Source organism: Atheta coriaria, unplaced genomic scaffold (genome assembly GCF_025399875.1).
Source record: "Atheta coriaria isolate IRGN ID8LTWV9N9 unplaced genomic scaffold, Caltech_Dcor_3.1 hic_scaffold_1_pilon, whole genome shotgun sequence".
In the NCBI taxonomy this organism is placed as follows: domain Eukaryota; kingdom Metazoa; phylum Arthropoda; class Insecta; order Coleoptera; family Staphylinidae; genus Dalotia; species Dalotia coriaria.
This window is the reverse complement of record NW_027045443.1, coordinates 3667288-3680178: the sequence shown is the minus strand read 5'-3', so window position 1 is coordinate 3680178 and position 12891 is coordinate 3667288. Positions and strand designations below refer to the sequence as shown.

The 12891-nt window shown below is 39.1% G+C and overlaps 1 protein-coding gene across 1 annotated transcript; it reads left to right on the top strand.

Annotated features, from left to right (window-relative positions):
• Positions 1-6444: 6444 nt before the first annotated feature.
• LOC135793153 (uncharacterized) lies at positions 6445-12480 on the top strand. The gene is made up of 3 exons (XM_065303979.1): positions 6445-6603; positions 11579-11680; positions 11967-12480. The coding sequence occupies exons 2-3, from the start codon at positions 11582-11584 to the stop codon at positions 12246-12248; spliced, it is 381 nt and encodes a 126-aa protein (XP_065160051.1). The 5' UTR covers positions 6445-6603; positions 11579-11581; the 3' UTR covers positions 12249-12480.
• Positions 12481-12891: the final 411 nt, after the last annotated feature.

The following is a 12891-nucleotide window of genomic DNA, read 5'->3' as shown; positions in this document are numbered from 1 at the left end:
AAATCTTCATATTTTGATTATTTTTGTTTTGTGAACGCAGACTGGCCTACCCAAAATACATTTTTGTGTACTAATTCTGAAATTTAGTTTTCTCAAGAGTAGGCCGATTAACCACAATTAAAACTAAAAAACTCAGAACTCCAAAGTGCCTAAAAACATATTCAAAGAATATCTCACTTTGCATATTCTACTCTATTTTTGAATTTGAAAAAATAACCTAGGGACGAACAAAACAAAACAACAAAACATTTATTTAAGTTTTATATTTCATAACTTGGTTATAATAGTACCTATATTAAGTAACAAGTGGCTAAACGAGGGCATTACAGACGAGGTCAATCAATCGAGTCTTTAACAAAGTTTAGCCACGAGGTGCTTACGCCATTTTTCTACTTCCACTCTAGTTCCAAGTTGCAGTTTTTGTATTTCAACTTTTGTATTTTAAATCATCGAAATTTGCTCGCACACTTACAAACTGAAAGGTTATAAGTGCAATGCCACGCGTCGGTCATGTGACGCTTCGATTCATATCGTGCCTCTCCGATACGAGCAGCAGCAGTGCCTGCTTTGACGTGTTTGACTGTCGTCGCATGGCATTTCATACCGCCTTGTGCTGCTCCGTAGGTAAATGCGCAGGCGCTTGCTCCGTCTCGTGCATAATGCAAGTATATAATGAATATTATGTACGGCTTGGCCGTCCGTATATAAAGTACCATTTTTTGTGTCTAAAAACTGGCGCTTTATAGGTGGAAGTAGAAAACAGTACAATATGCATATAAATACTAAATTAATAATGATTTTTTTTATAATTTTTTTTTAAATTTAACTAGGTAAAATTTTTGGTTTCAGTTTGAACAAGATTTTACGAGTATAGAAACCAACAAATAATAAAATACACAATCATTAATGACAATTTAATGGCGGGATCTGAATTTTACATCTTTGTTGTTTTCTTTAAAACATCGCAAATAGAAATCCGCAGTGTTGACTTACTCACATTCGCAATAGTATGTAGGTATCAGTAGGTTGAAAACATTTACTTTGTTATTTGACGAAAGCTATTTGTCAAGTCTGTTTGCAACTCTAATGAACTAATAAGTGTATCACAAACGACTTAGTTTTTCTAGAGGCAAAGAAAGAATGAATTTTATCCATTGTCGGTATTAAGCATTCTGTTAAAAGCAAAATAAGAAGAATAGATTATTCCAAAGAATGCTAGATAGACAATGAACAATTATTTACATTTACTCTGTGACACTTGAGTCAATAAAGTACATTTACTGCAATTTGTTCAGTGTCATGTGCATGCCAACCGCTTTTAAAACTAATCTTAAAACAAATACATGTTTCCGACAAAAATGTCGAAATTTCCAATTCGAAACTGAGTGAATCGATTTAAACTTGCAATTAGTTAATTGAAACTGCATATAGGATTTACTTTTGCAATTAGACTGGCCTGTAATGTCATCCAAATGTTACAAAGACAATATCTTTTTAATGTAAAGCATTTCGAAATATTCTAATTACATTTGCAATTGAGCGTACCACTCAGAAATGATTTATATTTCCAATTCTGAGGAAGCATATTATTAGTGCAACCCGCAACCTTTGGTGAGGAGGCGTAATATCTAATTAGTAATACACGCGGCGACACAGTAGCGATGCAATGCACAATGGGTCAATACCCAAGTAGGTAACCGGAAAGTATTTTCCAGCTGAAATCTGGAAAAACATAAAAGGCAGCCGGCTGTTTGCGCGAAATGGTGGTCATAAAAGTTAACCCCGACGGACGATGAAAAGACCGGACATCAATCACGTGCACATCGTATGGATATGTGTCAGTGATAAAAATTCTGGCATCAAAGTACATAATCCTTGCTTCATTATTAGTTCAACATATTTTTCTGTTGTAGTTGAATTTTCATGTCAGTAGTGTGTCCTTGGATTACGCTCTTGACCTAAAGACCCATGGTCAACATTCTTGCTCTGAAAAAAAATCCAGGTTCATATTTAAATGACTCATCCAAAGATATCAGCTGGCATTGCACATACAGGATTTGATACCGTACTGTTAAAGTGCGAAGCAAAAAATAGAGACTAAAATTAAAATTGGGTGGTGGCGCAACCAACGGCATCACCATCGGTATTTGTTTTGATTAAAATTTAATATTTGCTCAGCTAAATGAATATTTGTATTGTCAACTCAGTTAGCCCATTCCTTGTTTTTCTATTGAATTTAAGTAAATGTTACGTTCGCAGGCGGCGTTCGCGTTGAACGCGCCACCATCGCGAAACAGAAGCAAATTGCTAATTAACGGATTCGGTAGGATGCACTTCTTCTATCTACTTGAGTACATGTGCGCCTACAATGGCTGCAATCCATGGCAAGTTACCAGGGCGTAATAACGCCATAGTCAGCCCGCTCATGGCCAACGCATAATCCCAAAGTTTTCGGTAACAATTTGCGGTTGCTCAACACCACACGCTTGTATTCCCTTCGATGCAATATTCGCCGATATACAATGTGTTTTAGATGTTAGTAATAATTTCATCTGTTGTATATTTGATAATTCAACTACCTGGGAAGCATTTTTATTTTTAGCTGTTCCGCCGGCGTAAAATAGCAACACTAAAGCTTTTGGTTAGTTGTTAATAGTTTATGAAATGAAAATTGTGCGCCTGATTGTACACAGCTGTGTATTATAACCCCGGCCTTGTTATTACAAGATACAATAGACAGAGTGCCGACGGCCTCACGTCCGTTTGTAGGGACATTGCAGCAACACCAATAAATGCCTGGATCAAATGTCAAACGCGAATCCTTTTGCCGATTCCAACTGCACGGACCGCCATTGTGCGGCGACCGAGTACCCGTTAATTATTCAGATCGTTGTTGACTGCACGAGGACTCCTTCATTCGCAGCTAAACTCGACGACAAGAGTGGCGAAGGCGACAAAGGCCACCCTGTGAGTGGGTGTCCACCAGAACTGGATTTAGTTGTAATTACTTCGCGCTTTGCGCCGCCTTATTAATTAGCGATAATTAGTTTCAGCACAAGATATATTAAGCGTAGCAATTATGATGTTTGCACATGTTTTAAATGCTAAAACATTTGACCTTTCTTCTTCACCGCTAGAGCAAGGTATTATTACAACAAAGGCAACAAATTTCAAACAAATGCCCGGCCATGCATTAATGCGCAATAAACCCCACCATTGATCTGGTGCAAAGCGTGCGATTGTAGATTGCAATTGTAGGAGTTGGCTGTGATCGATTCCTTAGGTGGCAGTTGTTGCATTTATTGCTATTGTGATGGATATAAATCATTGTTCATTGCAGCTTTGGCATTGAAGCATTTGCAGAAAGGCCAATGCCGTCCATATTTCAAAGCATTATTGGATTAGTTGCATTCAAACTGCGTCAAAGGTGATTTTAATTACCCAGCTACTGGTAGGCCAGTTGATCCATTATATTATTTTATTCTACAATCAATCTCTATCACTAAGTTTCAACTCGTAACTTTTCCGACAAGTGGGCAGAACCACCTGCTTGTTTTACTACTTTTATAATGAGGAAAATTTTTAACGATTATTCATTATGTGAGGTATTATATAAATATATTTAAAAAGAAACATTTCTTCATTATTCCTTCTTATTATTTTTCATTCATTAGTTAACTGAAAATATTGTTAAAACAAAATTAAAATGAGTAATAATTTAATTAGTTGTAATTAAAACTTTAATTTTTGCTGCGCAATTTTTAAATTAATGCAATATTATCAGTAATGCGATCAACCATATTATATTAGCGGATTTATTTTACTAAAAATGTAAACCAATTTTAAAGCGTCATTTATACATTTTATCAGAGTTAAAATTAATGTATAATTAACAAAATACTTCTTAAATTGTTTATATACCTATATTATATCAAAACATACAATTGCAAAAATATCGAAATTGGTTACTTAGTTTCTTAGTTAAAGAAATTATATACATACCTAAAATTGTTTTTATTATGCGATTTAACGCAACTTCATTACTGCCCCGAATTATTCTGTCAATTATTGCAAAGTAGGTACTAAAGTTTGTCCGAGACTATTTTGAGAGAAAATCAAAACTTCTACATATTGTCATGTTTTTGTGACATAAAAATAGCCAACAAAAATCATTATTTATTGAGTATTTAATGTAATTACTTTTTGAACATAAAGGACACTATTTTAATGTCCTGATAATTATAAATGATTATGAATAAATGAAATTAAATACATATTTGGGAATTTAGAAAAAGCTGAAACAGCCCTTATAGGCTCGTCTAAGCTGCCCGTTAGATTGAGCTCAATCATACCCTTGAAATGACGCCAAATCTCAATTTCATACCCAATAATTTCAATAGTCTAAGGTGCGACGGCGCTGTATAGAATCGCCCCATAAACCGAAATCCGTTTCAGGCCGAAACTGAAACCGAAAGTTTGGTCAGACTCTGCGATTATTTTATAGCAAAAGCATATGCATGTAGTGTACTCGTACATTCGCAAAATTTTACGATTTGATAATTGCACTTGTTTTAGTCGTTTTTAAAAAGTTCTTTTATTCGTTTATACCTTGGAACATAATATCCCGTTTACCAAGAAAACAAACAACAAAGCAATGAAACAAGTGACCTATATTTTTATTCCCTAAATACCAATATTTAATTGAGAAAATATATTGGTCGAAAATACGTACGTTCTTTCAGTGATTAAATAAATACAATTGTTTCTGAAAGCTCGTAAACCATTTGCTCTTAACGCCCCTGCATAAAGTTAATAGCTTGTAAGACATTCGCGATGTTTTAATTGACCAAAGGCTCCCGCATGTATGACTGACATTGCTATGTTAGTTTCTATCAACATTAATACCATGTGCTGGCGCCGGATCGATGCCAATTGTCAATGAAGATATATTCTGAAAAGACGCAGACCTTCAAAGTTTAATTAGATTTTAAAGCTAATCAAGCGCTTTCTATGTGGGTACGCTCTATGTGGAAATACGAGGCCCCACGCGAAGGACGTTATTCTCCCTATCGAAGTAAGTAGTTAGCAAAGTCGTCGCAATGATTTCGTCGAAATTTTCAGGGAATATCTAACGCTTAGGTCGGCGAGACGCAACGCGTGGCTGCGTGAATGATACATGATCGAGTCGACATTGGCGCACGATGCTTTTTCCCCACATGCTGGAAACTCGAGTAGTTGGCGACCGTCGAAAATCGTGTTCTTGTGGTTTAATTATAAATTAAAGCAATTAGCAGCATTCGGGCCGAGTTACGCACCTCTTGGACGCAGAAAATGAAAGTGCCACGGGCGCGCACGCACACGTGGGGTAATAAATCACGCCGTTCGCGTATGAAAATATTGGATGACGCGTGGCATACGCGAAAGATGATATTCAATGTTCAGGTTTTCTTCCCAACCTCTGCATGTCTTGCGGTTTTATGCGGCTGTTCGTTATTGTTACTTACCGACTCTCTTAATTGCATTTTTTTACTGGTCGATTTTTCATCTTGAATTTGATTATTTTACCTACCAGAAGTAATTGAATATCAACGCTGTTGACTTAAATAGAATTTCCAAGTACACGATTGCAGGAAGATCACTAAAAGCACAATGATGGCCTTTCCAACATGCACTTATCTTGAATAATTTTCCTTAATTGCATCAATGGTAAGCAGAAACTTACTGATAATAAATATCAAATTATGATTTACTTAGGTACTTGCTGCTCTTGCTTGTTTTGCTGCTTCCCTTTATTATAAATTCCAGTAATGATTTGTAACCTTATAATTTAAGTTTATTGGAGACGAATAATTTCGACCTTTGTTATGTATAATTGGCGTGTGTAATTGCTCTATAATCTCCAATTTAGAATTTACGCCCGATTTCATTAGCACGTGACAAATAGTTGTGCTATGTACACGTGTATTTTGGAAGCAAACTGTCAACCCACCACATGATTAATTTAGATTTCACGTTTCGCTGGATTTTACAGGAAACTAAGAGTTTAGCGTAATTCAGATCATGTAGGTAACAAATATCTTGCCGCTTGAGCGATAAGGTATTGTGTTCGTCATCAAGTCTTGTGCAATATTTTATCCGGTGTTGAATTATGGTTTATATTCAGGTGCTAAACTTTTACGGGAAAATCCAAATTTGATCTGTCGTTAAGCCAGATATGGATGATTAACAAACACTTCAATGCGAAGGCGCAACTGTGGGTGAAAGCGCGCTAATACCCGAAAGAAGGACAGAAAAACGCGGCTATCACACGCGGAATCGATTGGCCACGCGGCGACGTCATGTGCGCGTCCGGCCTGCAATTGGCTGATGTTTGAATTGCGCGTCGTCGCGACGCTCGTTGCGAGCGAAATATAAACGCGCCAACGTTCGTCTTACGCTCGTCATTTCTAAGTTCATCTTCAGCAACAGCAACGTACCAGCAGCTCGCAGCAACGCACCACCGCACAATCGCCACATCCGTCGTCGATCTCCGTGTGGATAAGTGCAACTCCAAGAAGAATAACTTCGCCCTCAAGCCGCATCGACACGCAAGAGTCAATTTCGGTGAGTCAACAAACACACGTTTTCTTTCTTTCTACGCAAACAGGAGTTGTGTTTTCCGCACATCTCACAAACTTTATCATATGCCGAGTTTACAATTTAATTGAATTCGATCAAACACGTACGAAAGCTCAATTGAAAGTTTCGCCCGCGTGTTCATCAATTTTCAATTCTGTCCGCACCAACTTTTAAATGACCGCTTTTCCAACTATTACAGGCAACAGTCAAGGTATATAAATATTGTCCCAGAAAGTTTTGACGCTTTCAAATTGATGATCGTTCGCAAATTAATCTTGTAGCTCGTGAGCAACACAGCGTATAAAGTAATAATTATTATTCAAGTGGTTCATTATCACCGCCAAGCCGTAGCAACAAGAGCGGAATACTTAAACAATCGCGGTTTTCAGCGTGCAGAAAACCGAAAGCAACCAGAATAGCTTTCAACTGCCGACGTCGCTTCGCATTGTGCGTAATGTTCACACCCTTGATAACTCTATTAAGCAATGCCGTGTTTGTCGTATTCGATTATCACTTCGAAAGGTGTAACATGTTTGCGTTCCATTATCGTGCTTTCACCCCTAATGGGCAAAATTCGGCCAAGAAAAGAGTGTTATTCGAACTGACGCATTAAATTTAAAGCTCGTCCTGCGTGCACTGTGCGAGATAATGTAATAAGCATGAAAACTTTGATACTTTTCATTCTGAACAGCAAAAGGAGCGCCTACGCTCTTCAATCATGCATGCTCATAAATTTTTATCAAAAAAAATTGATTTTGTTTTAATCACCTGCCGCTAAGCAAAAATAAATTGTATCCAAGCACATCCTTTATATTGATCGATGCAAAAACCAAATGTTTTAACAAACATGTTTGCTCAATTTTATTCACATTAGCATTGAAAAACGATTTATGCAAAGTTTTCCACACTTCTGCTTCTCGTTCACACTCGCACCGTATGCATCAAATATGACAATCGTGGGCAGTGAACGCACAGGACGCTCGTCAGTTGTACCCGACAGGTGTAAATGCCATGACAGGAAGAACAATCCTTACGCGCTGCTTGTCTGGATTAAACATGCCGTATTTGCACTGGACAACTTACCGTGCAACTTGCAGCTCAGTGCATTGATTAAAACAGCTCAAATAATAGCCGCAGAGAGTTCTGGTGTCACGTTCAACAAACATGCGCATAATTAAATGGTTTCTAACACGGATCCTTAATACACTTCGCAACATTGAAAAAGTTGTAATATTATTCGGCAGTCGACGACGCGTCCTAATTGAGTTTACGCGAAGATTACTTAGACCTTCAAATTGCCATTGGCATTCGATCAAAACGCGGATATTTAAAATATAGGTTTTTCGATGCTGTGCGCACGGAAATAGCTTCGAGATTTTTATATCTGCGCTCAAAACGAAATTAAAATTTAATTGCAGAGCGTCGACTGTCGGCCAGCACGGCACATTGTCGCACATTTTGATTGTGTCTAGAAGGTCTCGTTCGGCGGCGAGTAGGTCGAATAAATAATGTTTTATGATTCCATCAAGGAATTATTGCACTTTCAGATACTTTCCCGCGTGCGTTTGGATAACTTAACGACATATCAAATGATGAGTTATCAATTGTTCAAATGATCTGAAAACAAATGTCAATCTCAAATGTCGATCTCGCGTTTGAATTAATGTGAACGTTTATCATTCGAATGCCTTTTTGTCATTACGTAACACCTACAGTTGCTGGTCAAGGGCATATATCAGCACATCGGGAAAACAATATTGGATTTTTAATTCAATCACTCGAAGCGTCATCGCGAGAGCGTTGATTGCAGCAACGGAAGCAGTCGTCACTTCAATTTTTTTTTGTTATGCATTTTCCACAGGAAGATTGCACTACGAGCACAGACAATATAAGTGTGATACTAATCGACAGTGGCGGAAATTTAAAAGCCGCCAGCGTACATTTTGCCAGCGAGCATTCCACGCGTATGTTGCATTGTTAAAACGCGAGCGATGGGGCGCGATAATTTCCTTCCGATGTGCGACGCGTCCAAATCGAATCGAACACATGAGCACATGATCTTGTCCCGCCGGAGTGCGAAAATTGAATTAAAGCTGGTCGAAAATCCGCACGCTCGATTTGCATATCTACGGTTTCGATTTCTGTTTGCTGATCGTGGCGCGACAGGTATGCAGATGTCATGCAAATAAATCCGCAATTCCAACACAATGTGTCGAAAAGAAAGTAGAACGAATAAAAATACGCGCACTTGAAAATCCGTTGATTATGTAAACAACAGCACACAACAGGATAAGATTATCACAGCTATCAGATTTTTGGATCACATTCGAGCCTCCGGCGTAGAATCGAAATTCAGCCACAAACCGTGGCCGCCAAATTTCAACCCGACACGTTTTTGCGTATTGCGTATTGTTCGCATTTCGCACTCGACACTAAAATCAACAGCGCATTACGGTGATCATTAAAACAAATTCAATTTGAATTAAATTTCATAAATTCTCATTGGGTGATGTGCATTAAGCGCGGCGTGTGGTTAAAAGGATTGCAAAAATTAAATCGGACGACATGAAATTCAACCACGTTTCATACACGGTAATAGAAATATGAAGTACTAAGCCCTAAACCAAACACACTTTAAAATTGGCGTCAAAACAATTTCGTAACAAATGCGTTGCCACCGTACGCTGTAATATCATGCGTCGAAGTCGTCCTTTTAAAATGCAGAAACACATTTACCTCGAGCGGAAACGTGCCCTGTGATACAAATTTGACGCTCCCTAGAGACTCGGCGCTCCGAACGCAACGTCAAGAATAAATATCCAAAATTACTAATTTACGTGACAATTCAAAACAGAGAACGAATTAAAATTGATGTAATGAAGCAAAGCTAGGCGCAATCACACCTTCAGCATGGACCCCAAATTACCATCACATGCAAGCAAACTTAACTTTCCAAAAACGAAAAAAAAATGAATGCACTTAAAGAGAATATAGCAGCATAAATATGAAACGCATGATGTGCACGTATTGCAGTAGCGTATGCGTGTCCTGTGGGATTAGGAATAATTTTCTAATTTGTCTCCGACAGGATGTGCCACTAATTTGAGGCTAAATAGAGAGGTTGCGGGGAAATTTGCAATTTAAATGTCACTCATGTCGGCAGCTTCATGCAAGCTTCTAAAATATATTTGAATAGATATATTCATGCAACATTTTTAATTGAAACAAACCAATCGATCTGATTGCAAACGCACGTGTTTTATTTCACACGTAGGAATAAATGTCGCTTTTAATTTATTACTGGTGTACGCGTTATTGAATACAAGCGTGGGGTATAAAGATTCGGCGAAACGAGCGAAAACTTTACGTCTGGCCTAATTTTTTTAGGCCGATTTGTAATGTTGTACAAACACGTCTCGAAAAGTAAGATTCGACTGAATGTAATTTATTAGCGGGGGAGGATGACACCGAAAAAGGGGTAGAAAGTACTTTTGCTCTCGGCTCTTGACTTATATTTAATTATTTTTTCGAGGTGATTCTAAGCTCCTCCGGCGTAGAGCTTGTTGAGCAAATTGTCACATTGTTAATGTCATGCTTGACACACATAATAAGCGCGTGGCACCAGCTTTTCGCTCAGTTTTACCGGGTCGTTTTACGTGCTTTTTGCCTCTGGGTTTTTCGTTACGGCGGCAGTGCGTGGACGCGGTTTTTATTACCTGTGTCTTCGTTATTAAGGAACAAACAAGACACCGCATTAATCCTTCGGAACGCGTTGCGCCGGTGTAAATATGAGACTTTCGTTTAACAACGCCATTCAATAAATCGCGTGTAGGCCTAGGATGTGCGTACTGACTCACATAGTGACAGTTTTTCACCATGCCGGCAAATTTATTAACTGAGCAGGCAACAGTGTCGAAGTTAATATGCGCGCGATGTTACATAATAAAATTGATAAATAAAAAAAAGTTTTGCAATATAAAAGTTTTAATCATCGCGTGCACTTGGCCGCCTGACATTGATGCCATTGATATTCATCCTCATCAAATATTGGTTGTTTGACTTGTGCATGAAACGGTTCTTAAGTCCTTGGCAAGGCTACGAAAGAAGCTCTTCGAAATGCATTATGCGAATGTCGCTGGGCCGCGACGGCATCATAAATCAATCAAAATGTTTAATAACGCAACTTTATCACGTGTCATCCGACTTACAATGTTCGCTTAGCGCTTATCAGTTATCATCCCACACACACGCATAATAACCCTGCTGCGGTAGTGTATCAGAAGGATTACCCTTTTTAATTTAGAGCTCTATTGTGATTGATGGGTGTTTGATTGAGCGGCATTATTTGGGCTAGTTTTTAATCGATTATTCGGTTATTTACAGAAATATCCACATTGATGTAGGAAGCTAAATTTAAGCCCACAAACCGACAATGGGACTTAATTATCGTCCGTCGATATTTATAGGTATAGATGCGCGATGAATATCCTTCTGTATATGTTCTTCATCAGCATCAACCTCAACATTTTCGCACCTCGAGTGTACATTCACTTCGGCGGCGCGTATATTAATTGGAAAACAGAAATGAAATTAGCCGTCAGCCCTTTTAAGAGTGTGTAGAGTGGGGTCTAGATGCGCGGGGGTGATTTGAGTTGCAATTATAAATTTTAAGCATCCGTGGCATGAATACATTTAAAGTACGCCGTCGGCGGCGCGCGCCATTAAAACGCACATTTAGAAAACGGGGGAGCCGAAATAGATGACGCAAAGTGGAAAACTTAACAGATGAATCGACTGCTTAATGAAGTTGATGAGACTCGCCCACCTGCCCGGGCTTGAACTTGTTTCGACTTTCAGACTTGCCACTTCACTTCATACCACTCCACTCCGCCCTCGCGATAACAATTTTTCGCCAGCGACGCAATCACTTTAGTTTCATGCTCAAACTTACTGCTTACAGAAAATGATGAACAACTTAATCGTCCTTGTCACGATGGCGCTGGTGGGTGTTGTGCTCGCTGCGGGTAGACCACAACAACATTATATGGACGCTTCTAACCAGGTAGGTAACGCATGCACACGTGCAATTAATGCTCGCTCGCATTGTCACATTTTCACCGGCTAGCATCGGCACACAAACACCACACACGACTGCAGCATATGATTTTTAGCAACGCAAATCCATTGCCATCCCTGTGTATCAGCATTTTCCTCTCCACACATCTAGCTGTTGTTATGACTGACCCTCCGATATCCATCCATCCTTCCACATGTTGTAACCTTGATTGTCTCGTTGTGGCCTATCTGGTTCTTCTCGTTAGTGACAATTTTAAACCTCTCTACTTTAGGACCTTACCGACGCCGGAATGCCGATGTTAAGTCAGGAAGATATGGCGCACTTAAAGCTTGGCCTCTGGCAGATGTTGATCGATGCTCAAGAATACGCGCGTCTGAGGAATGTCATCCCCGTCGAGGAGCGCCTGGCTGGTGCTGAAAACGACGAACCTGCCGTCGACGGTGAGATGCCGCGACGCATCTTCCCCTCGACGGAAATATTTGGCTCACACCCCGTCAAAAGACAGCAGGGCAAACGTCTTAAATGTTACTTCAACCCGGTTTCATGCTTTTAAATCTCATAGCGCGCTCGATTATTTCCTTCTCTTACTTGTCTCTGTACGGAAATAAGTGAAACAATCATTTGTTCCCCCACTGTTACTAGAACTTATCACATAAGATTAGATGACTGTTTTAATCACGTATAAATATTCAAACTGAGAATTGTATAGTTTTGGCACCATTACATGAACCTGAATCTTTTCGTGACTAAGAATAAAACCACCGACTATATAAGTGAGCACAAAATGGATAGTTTTAAGACCTAAATGACCCTCCCAAGCTCCACACAGCGAGCAAACAACGTCCTACAATGAGCTCAAAATCCCCTCCTTTTCTCGTTCATCCTGACCACCCCAGTGTACCGACCACTGACCAAGCCAACAACTCTCGCTTTGCAAAACGCATTAAACTCACATTTATTACAACTGCGGCGATTTTCAGTTATTCAGGCTCACGAGGTCTGACATAGTTCGAGGCGACTGTTTGCTCAGCGACTCACGTTCGCCGGTCAAATGGAATTAAAACGGAAACGCTGTTCGGCACTGGTTATTTGTCGAATCGGAAACATGACATTGTTTTGACCAATTCAGTGAAAAGAACCATTAGATGAAACGATTTCTATGCTTTCTTTTTCTTCCGATGATACGCGACTTCTCC